Source organism: Phocoena sinus, chromosome 11 (assembly GCF_008692025.1).
Source record: "Phocoena sinus isolate mPhoSin1 chromosome 11, mPhoSin1.pri, whole genome shotgun sequence".
Lineage (NCBI taxonomy): Eukaryota > Metazoa > Chordata > Mammalia > Artiodactyla > Phocoenidae > Phocoena > Phocoena sinus.
In genome coordinates, this window is record NC_045773.1 from 48482464 (window position 1) to 48501541 (window position 19078).

General features: G+C 38.8%; 1 protein-coding gene across 5 annotated transcripts in view; it reads right to left on the minus strand.

Annotated features, from left to right (window-relative positions):
• The window catches only part of GOLGA4 (golgin A4), a 106121-nt gene that overhangs the window by 15284 nt on the left and 71759 nt on the right, over window positions 1–19078 (minus strand). For all 5 annotated transcript variants that reach the window (XM_032647634.1, XM_032647636.1, XM_032647637.1 and 2 more), the window contains 8 exons: window positions 14805–19030; window positions 14122–14243; window positions 13590–13720; window positions 7182–7295; window positions 5009–5029; window positions 4761–4829; window positions 3182–3257; window positions 363–466 (listed from right to left, as the gene is read on the minus strand). In XM_032647634.1, coding sequence (XP_032503525.1) covers window positions 363–466; window positions 3182–3257; window positions 4761–4829; window positions 5009–5029; window positions 7182–7295; window positions 13590–13720; window positions 14122–14243; window positions 14805–19030 — 4863 coding nt within the window. The remainder of the gene's footprint in view (window positions 1–362; window positions 467–3181; window positions 3258–4760; window positions 4830–5008; window positions 5030–7181; window positions 7296–13589; window positions 13721–14121; window positions 14244–14804; window positions 19031–19078) is intronic.

Genomic DNA, 19078 nt, shown 5'->3' on the forward strand with positions numbered 1-19078 from the left:
TAGCCACGCTATCCTCACGTCTCCATGAAATAGTCTCCATCTATTCTCCTACCTTTAAGATTTGAAGTCAAAAGAACAGTCACATGCTTCACAAAGTATTAAGTTAACGAAATTTTTGTTTTTATTTTTTAGCATCATCCACCAGTATTTTCTAAATTAATATTTTATAAATGTAACAAATATAAGCAAGATCTGACAATTCACTTTTGCAAACAAAGAGCAATAACACAATTACCTATTGCCTACTATCAGCATGTATGGTCTGCTAATAGTAAATATACAACATCAATATGTGTATTAAAAATGGGACATATTTCCTTTTAAATTAAACCACATGCCAAATCACCAGACATGATTTATACCTTAGTCTCACGACCCATCATATACTCAAAAAGCACTTTTCGCAAATACTCAAACTCAGTAGGTTCTCCAAAGAGCGAGACATCAGTATGGTACAAACTGCGACCTGTCAAATAAAAAAAAAAAAAAAACTGTAAAGACAAAACCAGATAAGCGGGCTTCCCTGGTGGTGCAGTGGTTGAGAGTCCGCCTGCTAATGCAGGGGACGTGGGTTTGTGCCCCGGTCCGGGAGGATCCCACGTGCGGCAGAGCGGCTGGGCCCGTGAGCCATGGCCGCTGAGCCTGCACGTCCGGGGCCTGTGCTCCGCAACGGGAGAGGTCGCAGCAGTGAGAGGCCCGCGTACCGCAAAAAAAAAAAAAACAAAAAAAAAAAACAACCCAGATAAGCTACTTATTACTTAGAAAAAGACAAACTAAAAGACAATCAAAGGAACAAAGAGAGAGGCATCACTCTTGTATTAATTGTGTTATATTGTAAGTATTGTACTGCATTACATTACATATACACTAAGCATTCCAGTTGGTATTTTTCCCTTGGAAGAGAAAACAAGAATTATTATAGCAATTTTATTTCTCACATTCCCCCCATCCTCAAACTTCTTCATCTTTCTGGCATGGCAATTTAAAAAGACTAGACCGGGTTTCCCCGGTGGCGCAGCGGTTGGGAGTCCGCCTGCCGATGCAGGGGACGCGGGTTCGTGCCCCGGTCCGGGAGGATCCCACATGCCGCGGAGCGGCTGGGCCCATGAGCCATGGCCGCTGAGCCTGCGCGTCCGGAGCCTGTGCTCCGCAACGGGCGAGGCGACAGCAGTGAGAGGCCCGCGTACCGCAAAAAAATAAAACAAAACCAAATAAAATCAGGCTGTAAACACAATCATTAAAAAAAAAAATAAATAAATAAAAAGACTAGACCTATGGGCTTCCCTGGTGGCACAGTGGTTGAGAGTCCGCCTGCCGATGCAGGGAACACGGGTTCGTCCCCCGGTCCAGGAAGATCCCACATGCCGCAGAGCGGCTGGGCCCGTGAGCCATGGCCGCTGAGCCTGCGCTCCTCAACAGGAGAGGCCACAACCGTGAGAGGCCCGCGTGCCACCAAAAAAAAAAAACTAGACCTAGGGAATACAAAGATTCCTCAGAACTGGTATTTCTTTCCTAAATATTATGTGGTTGGCTTCAGATATCCTACAATGACTAAAATGATCATTTTTATTTTAAGAGTTTAGTCACTCAGAATAGTATTCTAGATTTTCTAGTATTCCAAACCTGAAAGCACTGAAGTTTAAATCAAGTTTTCTAAACAGTTCTGAAACACAAGGTAGATAAAATAACTTGAAAATGCATGAAATAATAATGCCAATATAGTGGTTTTCAGATACTTTGATTCAACATCTTAAAAAGACTGTCATATAATTTACAGTACATCTATTAATCAAGCTCCATTTCAATCTAAAACTAAAGAATAAATACAGTTCAGGTATATGAAGTCACACTGTAACAAACTTTAATTTGAATAAATTCAAAATTATGCATTATGTGAAGTCTATACTTGCATCCACTTCCAGAAGTATGGCACACTAGGTAATCTGAAAAGCCTTCTGCACCAAGAAACATCTAAAAGCATAGCAAAGAGATTAATGTGCCAATTCAAACAGACTGCTTGGATTGTTGACAGGATTAGATGAGTTGATAGACAAAATGTATTTTATAACAGCGTCTGATACTTATACATGTGTCAGTTATTTTAAAAACTGTACATATGTGTTCATTTTACAATTTAAAACTGAGAAAAAAGGAAAATTAAGTATGAAATTCTTAAGTTGAAACTAAAAAAAAAAGAATCAATACTATTCCCTATGCACGGCTGGGCACTGATTTAGCAGTTCTGTGCTAAGAATCACATATGTTGACTTAGCTATGGCAAACAGTCTTTGTAGCAGGAATTTTCTCTGCAATGAGCCATAGGAAACTCCCAAGTTGGTTTTCTCTTCTTTTTGAAGTGTGTTTTGGAAAGAATCTAAAGAAAGTCCTTGTTTAATTAAAAACTGTATAATGTCTTACGTTATTTCACAACAGTAAGAGCTTTCAAAAACACAAAAGAATGTGAAATGGTTTAGATTCATGCCCCAGTGCCTTCCATGAAAAAGCAGAAAGGTTTACAAAACATTTAGCAAAATAAAACTATTCTTAATGCAGTGAGGCAGTGAAACTGAGAATGGGAAATTGTTAGATTATTCAGAGATTATTTGAAGTCATGACTATTTCAAGGGAACAACTATATAAAGACTCAAGCTCATCTTTAGGATCCTTTGTAAGTGGCACACGTAACTTAAGTCAACAGAGTAATACTTCCAAATCATCCTCCCCCACCTTGAAATAAATATTTTTATGAATTATTTTCTCCTTAAATCCTGGTTTAAAAATAGCAATTACAGCATTATTGTAATAGTAAAAAACAGAAGCATCTAAAATATGTAACTCTGAGTTTGTATGGGTATATATAGTGGATTACATAAATATCTGGATACACACAGAAGAGTCTGGAAAAATATATGTAAATTGTAAACTAGGTTCAGCTGGAGAGTGGAGAATGAAGTGGAAACTTGCAGTTTCACTTAAAATGGCAGCATTTTTTTTACAACAAATATGCATTAATTTTTAGATTACTACCATTCTTTCCATAAAACTAGTTGTTACTGGTGAATTACAAAGGTAAAATATATTCCTTGTAAAGAATGAGATTAGCAAAGACAAAAATGAAAATCATCCAGAAGTCCACCAATACAAGATAACCATAGATAACATGATGAGAGATCATTCCTACCTTTGTAAGGTGTCCCCACAGTTGCTGCATATACATTCTTTTCATATTCCTTCAAACGATCTTCTAAATTGTGAATCTAAAAATAACAAATATTCCAGTCATATCATAAGATTCATATGGAAATCATATGTAAAAAAAAACTGCTGTAGCCACTAGATTTTCTTAATGCTGAATACAGGATATAGGCCAAAAAAAATTAATACATATGGTTTCTTAGATATGACACCAAAAGCAGAGACAACGAAGGAAAAAAACATATAAAATGTTTGTGCCTCAAAGGACATTATCAAGAAAGTGAAAAGACAACCCACAGAATGGGAGAAAATATTTGCAAATCATATATCTAATGAGGGACTTATATCCAGAATATATAAAGTACATTTACAATTCAACAACAACAAAAAACAAATGACCCAACTTAAAAATGAGCAAAGGATATTGCTCCAAAGAAGATATACAAATAATAAGATGCTCAACATCATTAGTCACTAGGGAAGTACAAATTACAACCAAAATGAGATATCACTTCATAGCAACTAGGATAGTTATAATCAAAACACTTGCTGGGGAAGATGTGGAGAAGTTGAAATTCTTATACTTTGTGGTCAGAATGTAAAATGGTGTCCACAATGCAAAACTGTTTGATGGTTCTTCAAAGAGCTAAACATATAATTACCATATGATCTAGCAATCCCACTCCTGAGTACATAACCCAAAGAAGTAAACAGGTATTCAAACAAAAACTTGTAAACGATGTTCCTAGCAGAACTATTCACAATAAGCAGAAGGTAGAAACAACTCAAACATACATCAGCTGATGAATGAGTTAACAAAATGTGGTATATCTATACAATGAAATATTACTCTGCCATAAAAAGGAGTGAGGTACTGATATATGCTGCAACATGGATGAACCTTAGAAACATCATGCTAGGGCTTCCCTGGTGGCGCAGTGGTTGAGAGTCTGCCTGCTGATGCAGGGGACACGGGTTCGTGCCCTGGTCTGGGAAGATCCCACATGCCGCAGAGTGGCTAGGCCCGTGAGCCATGGCCGCTGAGCCTGTGCGTCTGGAGCCTGTGCTCCGCAACAGGAGAGGCCACAACAGTGAGAGGCCCACGTACCGCAAAGAAATAAATAAATTAAATAAGTGAATAAATAAAAAATAAAAAGCTCATGTATTAATATGATTCTAGTTATATAAAATACTCAGAATAGGTAAATCCACAGACACAAAAAGCAGATTTGTGGTTGTGAGAGGCTGGGGGGAGGAGGTAATAGGGCGTGACAGCTTAATGGGTATGGGGCTTCCTTTTGGGGGTGATGGAATGTTCTGGAACTAGATAATATGAATGCAAATGTTCTTGTTTAAATATACGTGATCACAAATTTATAAAGATATGCTCTAGCACCTTTAGGTTTGGGAATAAAATTTCCTGTGTAAGACAAGATTGCAAAGTCAATTAATAAATGAGTATTAAATCCGTTATTTTTTAAAAACTAGCTAAATGAGTTCCAAGAACATACTAACAGAAATCAAGGAAGTCATCTCAAAATAAAAGGCACCAATTAGACCTGTACCTGTTCTCTGAACTCTTGCTCTTTCAACTTTGAATCACTGATTAGAGTAGTCTTCTGTGCTAGTTGTGTCTGAAAGAACAAGAAGTCAGATCTGAGATGCAAATGGGTTTCATCATTGCTTGGATACATTTCTATACTGCTTGGTAAATTTCTCCTGAGAACAAGGCTCTTTATGTTTTAACCTAAAGTACAGAATGCTCCTGAAAATGGACTACCTTCACTCAAATTCAATGAAAAACTAGTCTTACCTGTAGCTCCATAATTGTTACCTAAAAATGGAAAAGAAAAAAAAATATTAGTGCATATAATAAAATCTACAAGAAATAATAAAATGGAGCAATATGAAATTACAAGGAAACAAAAATTTAGTGTTACAGCCTTAAGAGAGTGGTTAGATTTGAGATGAGACAACTTTAAATATTTGCTTTTAAACCTGGTCTATGTTGCTATACAAACTATTAAAATGTAAATATACATAAAGATAGGTAAACACACAAAAAAAATGACTGGAAAGTCACCCACCAAACTCCTAACAATGATTACCACTTGGGAAAAGGAGGTACCCACCAGGAAGGGTTTATCTATATACTTCTGTATTATCTGACTTTTTCTTTTTAACAAGCATGTATTCATCTATTATCTGTGCAATTTCAAAAAATTAAATATATTAACATCTATTTATAGCATATGGGCCCTTTAAGGAAAATTCTAAAGGACCATTTCTGGGAATCCACTCTACACAATAATCACAAATTATTTTTCATTGAACTCAACACTGACGTAGTTCAAGATATCCCAGATGCACCAAAAGATGCTCAAAAAGGAAAAGAATAAAAATTCATAAAGAATAAAATAGAAAAATATTTTTTAGAGTAGAAATAAAAGTTAAGGATAGTTTCTCCTTTCTTATGCTACAAGGTAAAGGATTCAAAAGACCTCCTGAATATTAATTTCATAATGTTTCAATACTCTATGGCATCTTGACACAGGCCTCAGTGCCACTTTACGCAACATTAATACTTAATTTGATACTAAGGAAAAGAACATGTTACAGAGTAGAATATACTTATTTGGCTCATAGGAGGCAACATTTAATAGCACCAAGTATATTCATATTGTGACCAAATGTCAAAAAAACCCACCTAAAATAATAGAACTAACTTAGTAGCTAGTAAAGAAAGAGAGAAAGAGTCTACTCAGCTTTGCTCGTTGCTAATAATCAAGATATATGTACCAAGCAGCACAGCACAGCAAAGCCTTTTATAAAGTCCTCTTCTCTCCATTTTGGAAAAGTGATCCATGTAATTGGTTGTCTATAAAATTGCTTTCTGGTCACTGACTTCTGTAATGAATCCTCTATAACTAAAGGATGAAGCCATGAATGCGTCCACCTTTCCCAAGACCCTTATGACAGAGCTATGAAGACCATACTGGAATGAGCAAGAACATTTTAGATGTACAACGGTACACTGCCCGGATTCTTGAATGGGGGCCCACAAGCCCTGCGGGTGTGCACTTGTTGGGGTGCCCAGCAGGACAAGAAGCCACAAGGTAAACATGGCCTTTCATAGCATCAGTTTTACTTAAAGATTGGGATTATTAAAAAAAGAAAGAAAAGAAAGAAAAAAGCCTGGATATGGAGTGCCAGATCTCTTTGAATTCAGTGCAATTTTCCAAAATAATCCATTGCATCTACAACTGGTCTGTTAACAAAGGAGAAAAGGAGACATTGTTTTTCTCAAAGGTATACAACTAAAACATTTTTATGTAACTACAAATAAGATATATTATAGAGCAGGGGTCCCCAACCCCCGGGCTGTGGACCGGTCCACAGCCTCTTAGGAACCAGGCCTCACAGCAGGAGGTGAGCAAGCAAAGCTTCATCTGCCGCTCCCCCATTGCTTACATTACCGCCTGAACCATCCTCCCCCCACCCCACCCCCTGGTCCGTGGAAAAATTGTCTTCCACAAAACCAGTCCCTGGTGCCAAAAAGGTTGGGGGACTGCTGTTATAGAGAATGTAAAATTTATATGAATTCTTAGCACAAAATATAAAAATCTAAATTATCATACTTTCTACAGACCATTTTTGGCTCTGCCCCAGGGCTATGAGGTTAACTCTCCTCTGCTGTTCTTTCCACAGGAAAGACTGAGAAGCAGAGGTATCACAGAAACACCCTAGGCTCTGAAGTCTGGAAGATTGGCTTTATATTCCCAATAGAATATTTATTGTGTGAGCTTCAACATTTTATTTAACCTCTTTGAACCTCAATTTCACTGTCTATAAAAGAGAGGCAGGCATCTCCCTCTTGAAAGTCTTTTGTTAGGATTAGATGAGGTAGGTAGGTATGTTAGTAGGCGAGCCAGTGAAAACGACAATGTTTTCAAGGAACGTATGGAGCCAAGTCCAGTTCCCCTCACTTTATCATTGCCAGGGTTCTCCTCCTGCTCTAGCCTTTGCTGGTATTTCTTCTGCAGCTCCTCAAGTTGAGTCTGTAGATCTATTACTTTTGCAGTCATTTCTTCTTCACGAGCCTTTAGAATAAAAAAAATATTAACAAACATATCAAAAAGAATGCAGTAAAGAGGCAACATGATCTAGAGAAAACTACCTTTGTAGGAGAAACCAACACCTACACATTTTTGGAAACACAAACCACTGTTTTTACTGTAATTCAATACTGTGCTCTAAACACCTTCCTTCACGCCCCACTTTTAACTCCAAGCCCTTTTAAAAGCTGCTCACTCTTCCTAGGATGACTTTTCCCACCCTCAGTCCTCCTGCCCCCACCCCATAAAGCTCATCAAGCTGTTTCTTTCCCCTTAAACTAGGGTTCCAAGGTTCAAGCAACACTTAGGTGTGTAACAGCGTTGTGACAGAACTGTAAAACAGAATCTCTGTTTTAAGACTTTGGCCTTTTCTACACTAGGATTTGATTTCTAGAAAATATCCAATATAAACTAGTTTTATGCACAGCACTGCTCAACCAGCTGGCAACTTACTGATCACAAGAAGTTGTGGAGGTTTTTTCTCAGCCCCTTGGGAAGGGCTGCACAAATCAGGATGGTTCTTTGCCCTAGTTAGCAAACCTGTACGTTCCCTTCACATCTGCCTGCAAACCATACCAGCAGTTCTTTGTAGTAAAATGTTCAACTAAAATCTATTTTGAAAAAAAATACTGTCCAATGTATTGGTAAACTAACGTAATGTATCCATTTGCCCTGAACGTTGTCAGAAAAACAGACAAGGCTGCAAAGTAATACATGATTTACTGGTTCAAAAACCCTTTTTGTAAAATTGGCATACAAATCATTCCTCTCTTCTGTTCTGACTGCCCTGGTAAAAGGCTGTTGCCCACCCTTAAATTTTTTTCATTTGTCTTGATAATTGCCATCGTTTGTTGTACAAAGCAGTCCAGACCTCTCCTTGCTCTTATAAATCTTGCAATAACCTTTTAGCACAACCTTTGTGCTAAAAGAATATTTGACATTGGAATATTGATCAGATTTGAGTAATGAAGACAGGACAAGTGCTTGCTGAGTAAGAGACTAAACAGGAAAACAGCCACAAGCAGCTATCTGACTTAAGAACCAAGAAACATCATTCTCAAAAACAAAAACAGGCCCCAAGGCACAAAATAAAGCAACAAACCACAAGACACCTCGAAAATCTAACTTTAAATACCACTTGTCATGAAACTTAGACCAACTAAAAGAGAACGAACCCCTTCTCTCAACATAAGCAAAGCAGGGATATCTTGTAAATAGCCTCCTTCAACATCTGCCCAAGGCACTCTAACCCAGCCTCCACCCCTAAAACACCACTGATCAGAAACTACTGTAAATCTGTAACTGCCTGCAATCCTGGTTTACTTACTGTTTTTATTCTACCATCACATATCCTGTGTGGATGTCTGTGTCAATGTGGTCTAGTCTTGTTTGAAAGGATCACCTCTTACAGCTACTTATTCAGTTAGGTCCAGATTCTGATATGACAATCAGCTATGTCTGACATTGCCTTTGGCAGCTGGGAGATACCACTAGAAAGCAAGCCCGCTAAAAATTGGAAAAGAATCCTTGACGTGTTGTTTCTAATTTAAGAAACAGTTCTATAATTTCCTTTGTAAAAGCTTTCTGTCTTCTTGAAGGGGGAAAGAAAGCAATACTGCTTGCTCTGAAGTAAAAACAGTAAGAAAAACTAAACTGAATATTTATGCACATACATGGAAATTATGTTTTAAAGACTATTATGCCAAAACCAAATCACTAAAATACAGTGAATGTCAAAAAGAAACCAGTTTTATATCTAATGTAGCTGTAAGAGCTACTCCCTCCCAGTGAGACTGCTCTGAGGTTGGGATGAAGGCAGTCAGCTCCCTTACTTGTGAGACTCAACTCCTTTCAGATGTCACCAGCCACTCTCCCCGAATGAATGCTCCCTTTGCCCTACCAGGTGTCACTTCCTTCAAATTTACCAAGTGTCGGGCTTCCCTGGTGGTGCAGTAGTTGAGAGTCCACCTGCCGATGCAGGAAACACGGGTTCGTGCCCCCGTCTGGGAGGATCCCACATGCCGCAGAGTGGCTGGGCCCATGAGCCATGGCCGCTGAGCCTGCGTGTCTGGAGCCTGTGCTCCACAACGGGAGAGGCCACAACAGTGAGAGGCCCGCGTACCGCAAAAAAAAAAAAAAAAAATTTTACCAAGTGTCTAGTGTGTGCCAAGCATTTGGCTAGGTCCTCAAGACTAGAGATGAACAGCAAGATATCTGCCTACAAGATGCTAATAGTCTAGAGGAGAGGACAGATACATTAATACATTCTTACACACATATGTATGTATGACAAAAGTAACATGTCGTAAGTGAAGTAATAAAGTACCAAAGGAAGACAGGTGCAATTAATTCTATTTTAAGGGGTTTCAAAAAACCTAAGTGAAAACAATATGATGCAGAAAAGCATATTCAAAAAGCTAACTCTGGGGTAGGACAGGGAGAAAACAAGAATATATTCATTTTTGTTTCTGTTTGCATAAGGAAACACAGGAATATTATTACATAAGAAACTAATGGTTACCTGTGGAGGGAGAAGGGGAACAGGGTACAGAATACAGAGAAAAGTTTGGATGCAATTCTCATGATAGACCATTCTCCAAGTATACCTTTTTTTTATATTATTTTGATCTTTAAACCATGGAATACATTTGATTCAAATTTTTTTTTCTGAATACAAGATAAATTTAAAACTTTTAAAGAAAACTGCCAAAAGAGATGACAACAGCTGCACTAACTCATGAAGTGTGAGAATGTACTCTTGAAGCACCAGGAAAAGCGTGAGCAGAGGTGAAATACAGCGAAGAAGGAGCTAAAGCTGAGCTCAGCTAGACCACAGACTGACCCGGAGGATGGGGTCACCAGGACAAGGAAGCCACTGCAGGTGTTCAGGGGAAGGGATATGATCCCCGTTTGTTACCAGATAGACAATAACTCTGACAGGAAGAGACGAATACTTTACGGGGAAAAAAAACAAGAGCAAGGAGACCAGGCAGGAAATTAATACAGTAGGCCAGACCAAATGGAATATGGCAGCCTAGACCATGGCAGAAGCGGTGGAGTTAAGAGGAGAGGAACAGGCAATGGGAGTCAACGAAACACTACAGCTGAGAGTCTGTTACATGTTGGAGAATGTACTGGAGATCCACAATTAAAGGGAGAAAGGTGACTTCCCTGCCTAGGAAATCAGGGAAGATAAGCAGATTTCATGTCCTAAAAAATGTGTGGATGTGGATGTGTGAAGGGCTGAGGAAGATGGGAGGCGTGAATCTAGGATGACAAAGTTCTCAGTTTCCTCCAAGCAATGGTAAGAATGTGAGCTAAGACAGTGAAAGCAAGAAAATGAAAATGTCTCTGTACTCCACTGTGCTATCAACAAATCATGGAATTATTTTAATGGATGAGAAAAATATAGCATTCTACAATGTCATCATTAAGACAAATCATCAATCTGATAACAGCTTTTTCAGAGGGGTAAAAAAGGAGTACATAATACATACAAATCCATATAAAACTCCAATTCTGGAAAACTTTAAATTGGAGAATGGTAAGAGAATATGTCTCAGAATCAAAGCAATATGGTGTTTACCTAGAATTGGTAATATCGCTTTTAGCAATATATGCTGTTTTAAAAAAAACTCTTCAAGACAGAGTATGTATTTGGATGGGGACTGCTGATTTAATCACTGGCCACCCTGTACTCTGGCTATAAGCACTTGAAATGTGACTAATCCAAACTGAGATGGGCTGCCAACGTGGAAGCACACTGAATCTCAGAGAATTAATACATATATCATTTTTATATTGACTACATCTTGCAATGATAATGTCTTGGATGTAACGGGTCAGCTAACATTATTACCAAAATTAAAGTCAGCTGATTCTTTTCTTTTTTTTTTTTTTTAACGTGAATACCAGAAAATTTTAAATCCCGTTTGTGGCTTGCATTGTATTTCTAATGGGCAGTACTGGTCTAAGGCACAGGAAGGGGCCTGGGGAAGAGTCCACCTGAGTCCTCTGGCCCACCCTCCACTTCCTGCCCACTTGCTCTACTTACTCCAAGCCTGAAGCTGGGAGGACCATTTATTTTCTAATAAACAGCAGATCTTCCAGGAGGAACGATACCAGAGATTAACTGTAACCTGTCTCCCTATCCACTCACCCCTCCACCTACAGAGGCTTGTTGTGACCATGGAAAGTGTACTGTGTGCTACCTCCACACCCCCATACACACACATTCAGAGACAGAAGTAGTTCACAAAAGGGAACACTACAGCCGTGGCACAGTTTATCCCCTGCGAATGAAGCTCCCTGACTTAACTATCCAAGTTCTTTCCTTAGGGAGAAGCCTTTATAAAATATATGAAGCTAATGAAGAATCAGTGCTCTACCACTCGCCATCTGTAGTTTTAGGGAAATCATTTGACTATGCTGCACTCACTCTCCTGCTTCTGCCACACACAAAGAAACACAAAAATAGAAGATGAACCTAAACTAGCTGTAATGTGTCTTCCAATCCCAACATTCTCTAAGCATTCAAGAAACAACAGTAATTTTTAAAGCTTCACATAATATACCCTAGGTAAGTACAGGAAAATGTGAAATCATTCAAATTTTCTTTCACAGTGAGGTCTAAAGCTCAAAAATTACACTAAGGTAACATTTATATTCATGTATCAGGTAATTTCAGCTTTTTCAAATACATTTACAATAATTGGGACTCCCCTGGTGTTGCAGTGGTTAAGAATCCGCCTGCCAATGCAGGGGACATGGGTTCAAGCCCTGGTCCAGGAAGATCCCACATGCCACGGAGCAACTAAATCCGTGTGCCACAACTACTGAGCCTGTGCTCTAGAGCCTGCATGCCACAACTACTGAAGCCCCCGCGCCTAGAATCTGTGCTCTGCCACAAGAGAAGCCACCACAATGAGAAGCCCATGCACTGCGACGAAGAACAGCCCACGCACCGCAATGAAGGGTAGCCCACGCACCGCAACGAAGAGTAGCCCCTGCTCACCGTAACTAGAGGAAGCCTGCAGCAACGAAGACCCAGTGCAGCCAAAAATAAATAAAACTTTAAAAAATAAAATAAAATAATTACTACTAGAATCTGTTCCTAGCTCAGAGTTCTACTGCTGCCATAGTCAGCTGAGGCATGATTCTCTAATTTATGCATTCCTAATCATCAAATGGTTTTTAGCACATAGTGAAATAAGGCTTGCAGTAACTAAGGAATCTGCTGGGCTTCCCTGGTGGTGCAGTGGTTAAGAATCCGCCTGCCAATGCAGGGGACACGGGTTCGAGCCCTGGTCCGGGAGGATCCCACATGCCACGGAGCAACTAAGCCCATGCGCCACAACTACTGAGCCTGCGCTCTAGAGCCCACGAGCCACAACTACTGAAGTCCACATGCCACAACTACTGAAGCCCGAGCGCCTAGAGCCCATGCTCTGCAACAAGAGAAGCCACCGCAATGAGAAGCCTGCACACTGCAATGAAGAGTAGCCCCTGCTCGCTGCAACTAGAGAAAGCCTGCACGCAGCAACGAAGACCCAACTCAGCCAAAAATAAATAAATAAATATATTTAAAAAAAAAAAAAAAAAAAAAAAAAAGAATCTGCAATCCAGCAAAGAATAATTTACACTGCTTTACATTCAAAAATGTTCTGCAGTCCAAATACTCACTAGCATTCATGGCTTATCTTCATACACAAAAATGACAATACTAATCCACCACTAGAAGAATAAGTACATTGAATTTAGCCTCCAAACTACATATAAAAGATTTGGCTGATGTATTCCTTTTTTTTTTTTCTCTATCTTTTTTTTCTCCCTTGAGAGCAACAAAACCTATGCAAATTGGGTAGGGATTAAATAAAGTTAACTGGCCCTCCTGGAAAGTTCCCAGCTAAAGCTCATACATACACTACCTGTCCCAAGCACAAGCTCTCAATTCTTAGTCTGGTGCTCTCACAATTTGGTCTGAATTTGGGAGAAAGACATAGAAGAGAATCCATTCTTCCCCTTACTAACTCACTGTTGCTTCAAGTGGCCTATATGCCTGCTTAGCAGAAACTGATCAGAAAATTACAATCCTAGCAGAAATCAGTTAGACTCCTTATAAATCTGCAAACAGTAGAGAAATACTAATTTGAATAATATTGACTCCCCCCCAAAAAAAAACCTTCTACACTAGAAAAAACAGGAAATCTGACAGCCTATCTTCTTTAGCACTACCATGAAATCTATTACAGCTAATTTTCAAGAGAGAAAATAAGGTACATCAAGGATTTCTTCGTATCTTTTGGCTGTTCGTTTTAGATCATCTTCTTTCTCTACAATTTTTTTATATAACCGATTTGTCTCCTCTTGATGGCTTTCCAAAAGTTCAGCCTCCACTTCCTGGGCTTTATCTAATAAATAAAAAATGGACACATACAAGAAAACATATTAGGTAAGAATTAGTATCTGTACCCCAATTTCTGTAAGAACCCTTGTTCCAAATTAAATTTGACTAAAATCAATTGATCAAATTGACCAAATGTACCCTTCTCACGGAGCAGAAGTGTCTTCGTTAGGTAATTAATCAGGTAATGCTTTCAGGTTCTTCCACCTGCTCCTCCCCTCTGACAGGCAAGCCACTTTCAGGCAGCACAGTTTCCCATCAGAGAACTTTCTTGGGCAAGAATCATTTTCTTCTCCAGTTTATAATTACTTTAAGCACTTAGCACAGTGTGAAAAGAATAAACTTAAATTATAAATAGTCTCTGCTGATTCTGATTTGTTTTTTAATTGAATTTAAAAGTTTACTTACCAATGGTCTCTTTTATGGTCATTTCCAGCTCCTGTTCCTTTTGTGCCAGCTGTGTATGAAACTCCCTCACCAGCTGTTTTAGTGTGGAATTGTGCTTCAACTCAAGATCTTCCTGCTCCTGTCTGAGTACCAAAAATATGAAGAGCTAACTGCTGTCATACAACAAACAAGCTGTAAAGAGTTACCTGGTCTTCACGACAGTGTATATAGTATGACCTCAGCAATATCAACAACTTTTAAGGGAGCGTGCATCCACATGCATGTGTGTGTGCGTGTGCGTCTCCAGGCACAGAAAACTTCTGGAAGGGTAAGTAAACTATGATTAACTCTAGGGAATGGTCCTGATGATTTGAGAATTTTTACTTTCGACTTAAAATTCTTCAACATACACATCTATATTATATAATAAAAATGTAAAAATGATTTTAAAAATAATTACTGGGATATGTACCTAATAACCATGATCTCATAGGCAAGAAAAGGGTTTTTTCCCCATAAACTGACATGGAATAACACTGCCCCTTGCCTTAAATTGTTTTTAGTTCTCTTCGGTATTTAACTTATTATATTTATGTTCGATACTAACAAATTTAGGTTGTGAAACTTAACGGTATTAGACACAAAAAAGAGAGATTTCATTAAGGAGGATTGCCTTAAAAATATTCATACTGAAAAAAACTTACTTGATTTTCTCTTCCATTTCTTGTTCATACTCTTTCTTTATGATATCCAGTTCTTGCTGATGTTCCTTCCGCAACATTCGAAGATCTTTCTGCAGTTTAACCACCTCCTGGCTCAGCTTCTGCTTCTCCTGCTCCGTCCCTGCCAATTTAAACTCCAGGTCATTGTGCTCAGCCTCCGTGTTACTAAGCAAGCTGGGTTGGACCACATGAGATTTGGACTTTTCTTCAGCACTTTCTTCCAAAACTTCCATGGGTTTACTTTTTCCATCCATCTGTTGTGGTAGAGCCTGTAATCTTTCAAGTTTTGAGGTCAACGCTTCAATTTCAACTCTATGTCCTTCCCTCTCTCTCAATAAGCAGGAATCCAGCTCTTTTATCTTTTGCTCCAGGATCTGACAGGTCAAATCCTTCTCCTGGAGGGCTTTCTGGACACCATCAACCACATTCTCCAAGTTCTGCTTTGCCCCTATGTTATTTTTACCTCCCTCTTCTTCCACATGATGGGATACTAACAAGGAGTATTTGGTTTTTTCTTCAAGTTCTTCTTGAAGATGCTTTATCATCACTTGATCCTCGTGTTGCTTTCCTTCAGCCTGTTCTATCTTTATTAAGAGCTCCTGGTATTTGCACTGCATTTCAGAATGAGAAGAAATTGTGCCTTCTTTTTCCTGCTCTAGCCTCTGCAATAGCTTTTCCTTTTCAATTAAATTTCTTTGTAAAACACGGATTTTTTCTTCACATGCCTTCTGCACACAGCCTTGGGATTCTGCTTCTTCTTGCTCAGTACATGCTGCCTCATTTTCTGCCGATCTGGGTGCAACTGATGTTTCTGATTGTGGTGAACTGCCCACCGACTTAAGTTTTTCTTCCAAGACATGAATTTCTTTCTCTCTTTCCTGCAATTTTGTATTTAGTTCACTCAGATGGCTTTCTCTGTCTCTTCTATACTGCTGTTCTTTCTCTTCCATTTGAGATAACAACTGCTTCTTGATGGCAGCAATTTTTTGTTCAGCTTTTTTCTTCAGTTCCCCTAATTTTGCAGCACTTTCTAACTCAAGTCTATCTTCCAATGCCTTTAACTCCTCTTCTTTGCTTTTCACAATTGAATTCACATGTTCCAATTCTTTCTTCGTAGTTTCAAGTTCAGATTTCATGGAAGATGCTTGCTTTTCAAGGCTTAAGACTTTTTCTTCAGCCTCTTTAACCCTGTTGTCCTTTTCTTCTCCTAACTCTTGAATGTGTTGAAGTTTCTGAATCATTTCTTTCCATTCGATATCCTTTTGTTGATTGTAATTTTTAAGAACTTCATTTAAGGACTCAATTTCAATTGTTTTCTGAGTAACATGCTCCTCTAATTCCACAATCCTTGCTGTTTGAGTTTTTAACTCAGTCTGTAAATTACGTTCCTTTTTCTCCATCTTGCTCTTCTTATCTTCCACTTCTCCCTTTAAATATTCAAATCTCTTCTTTTGCTGATCAAGGTCCTCCTTCAATAAAGTTATCTGCTCATCCTTTTCACTGGTTTCCTTTGTTTTTAACTCAAGCTGCATCTGCAATTCTTTACTAGTATTTTGATATTGTGTAAATCTTGACTGTGCTTTCTTCTTCCATTCTGAGAATTTGTTGGCCTGTTCAAGAGCAGAAGTTTTCTCATTACTCAGAGTTTCAACTTTCAAAGATAAATCTCGCACCTGATCCAGCAATTCCTGTTGCGCTTCATCATGTTGCTTACTTAGTGATGAAATGGCTGCTTCGTTTTCAGTTAGGCTGATGCTGTTCTGAAGTTGAGCACTCATATCAGTTAGCTGTTTATTAAGACTACTGATCTCGGCTTTTTTTTCTTTAAGCTCTTCTTTCATCGAAGTGACAGCGTTGATGTTTTCTGATAACTCCTTCTTCAACTGAGTGATGCAAGACTCCTTTTCTGAGGCAGCCTGTTGCTGATTTCCTCCTTCCTTCTGTAAGGCTTCTTTTTCTGTCACAAGACCTTCAATATCGGCCTTCATGCTCTTAATCTGACTTTCTTTTTCTTCCAACTGGTGTGCAGCATGTTGTAAAGAACTATTTAGTGTGTACTGCTCTGCTATTAGCTGTCTCAGTTGTGCTTCTAATTCAGAAACTTTGCAAGTTTTACTCAGTAGTGCCTCCTTAACTTTAGTTGTGTGGTGTTGACAATGGGAGACTCTAGAGAGAACGGCATTAATTTTACTGCTACTAATGTTGATGAGCTCACTTGTTTTAGCTTGTAATAAGGCTTCCGCTTTCTTGGAGTAAATGTCCAGCTGAACTGCTAGCTCCTCGGACAGTTTTTTGAATTCTAAGCTTTTGTCTTCTAGGCTTTTCTTATTTCTGTCATGTGAAGATTTCAAACTCTGGAATTCTTCATCTGTGGTTTTCAGCTTCTCAGTCAACTCAGAGACCTTAAGCTTATCTTTTTCTGCCAGCATCTTCAGTTCAACTACATGCTCTTGAAGAAAAGCATTTTCCTTCTGAGAGTGATTCAGGTCAACCTCCAGCTTTTCAAGTTCAGCTTTCAGTTTAGCTTCATTCTGTGAGGCAGAAACCATGTGAGCAGCCTTCTGGTTTAACTGTTCCTGTAATTCCTTCAACACTGTATCCTGCTTAGCACCCTCTTCCTTCAGCCATGCCATTTCCTTGTTCATCTCTTCTTTTTCACACCCAAATATGAGGATCTTTTGCTTCAGTTCTGCTACCTCTTGTTCTTTTTCCTGTAACTGGACTTCATGTTTTTCCTGAAGTTCTTCAGCTCGCTGGTTAAGTTTCTGCTCCCAGACTGCTATGACATCATTGAGTTCTCTCCTGTGCACCTCAGTAAGACTTTCTATTTGCTCCTTTTGGTTTGTCTCCAATCTTGACACTGCATCACTGATTCCAGCTGAGTTAGCCTGTGCCATTTCCAAAATTTTGGCATTGAACTGTTTTTCTTTCTGACTGAGCTCCAGAGCAGTATTTTCGAGCTCTTTCTTAAGTTTGGCTTCCTGATCCAACAGTTTCTTCTTTAACGTTTCTTGCATCTCCTTTGCTTTCTGCTTAATTTTTTCTATCTTTTTCTCCTGACTTTTAAATTTGGTTTCATACTCCTCTTGCAAAACATGAATACTGTCCTCCTTGGCTGATAATTTCTGTTTGAGTATTTCAATTTCTTTGCTCTGTCCTTCTCTCATTTGTAAAATTACATTTTCCTTTTCCATTAAGAGTTGCTTTGTCTGTTCCTCCTCTATATTATCTTTAAGTTGGGACTCATAGTGTTGGGTTAAAGATTTTACTTTTTCTTCCATTTCACTATTCTGTTTTTCAAGTTGCTGCATTAAGTCCTGTACCTTGATTTTGTGAGCATCTAACTCAGCACAAACATCTTTCTTTTGAGTGACAACTTCAGCTACCTGTTTGGTAAGAAGAATTCTTTCTGTTTCCGAATCCAACAACTTCTGCTGCAACTGGGCCAACTGCTCCTCATATGTTTCTACCTGCTCATGCATGCTGCTCTGCAGTGACTGAAAGAGCTCCAGCTTAGCAGACGCCTGCTGGAGTTCCCCTTCAGACCTTTTAACATCTGCCTCTAAATTCTCCACATGAGCCTGATGCTCTTTTAAATGCTTGTCCTTTTCTTTCAGAAGCAGCCCAAGTTGGTTAATTTCATCTTTTAATGCCTTCTCAGTTCTCTGGATAGACATCTCTTGTTCTTTAATGATGCTGTCAACCTGTTGCTGGTGATGACTTTTCTGTTCATCCAGCTTGGCCTCTAATTCCCGCTTCACTCTATCTGCTTGATCCTTTAGTACAGAAAGTTCTTCTTCTAGCTTGTCACGGGCTTTTAATACTTCTGACAGTTCAGACGATAGTGATTCCAATTCTGTTTGCTTCACATCAAGCTTTTCTAAAGTCTTTTCATTCATCTCTTCTATGTGGGCCTGAAAGAGAACCTCTCTATCATTCAACAGTGTTACTTTTTCTTGTTCACACTTTTCTCTAAGTTTTTCCATTTCAGTCTGATGCTGTTGCTTTAAGACTTGGAGTTTTTCAGTCCAAAGGTTATCCTGCTGATGCTGCAGACTTTCCAATTCTGTCTTGTGTTTTTCAACCATGACTGTAATTTCTTTATTGTGCTTATTTTTTTCAGCTTCCAAATGAATAGTTAAATCTTCTGATTGATTTTTATTCTCTTGCAAGCGTTTTTCCAAAGAACTTTCTAATTCAAGAATTCTCTGTTAATGAAAACAGATGTCTTTTTATTAAAGTACATTTGTTAGCAA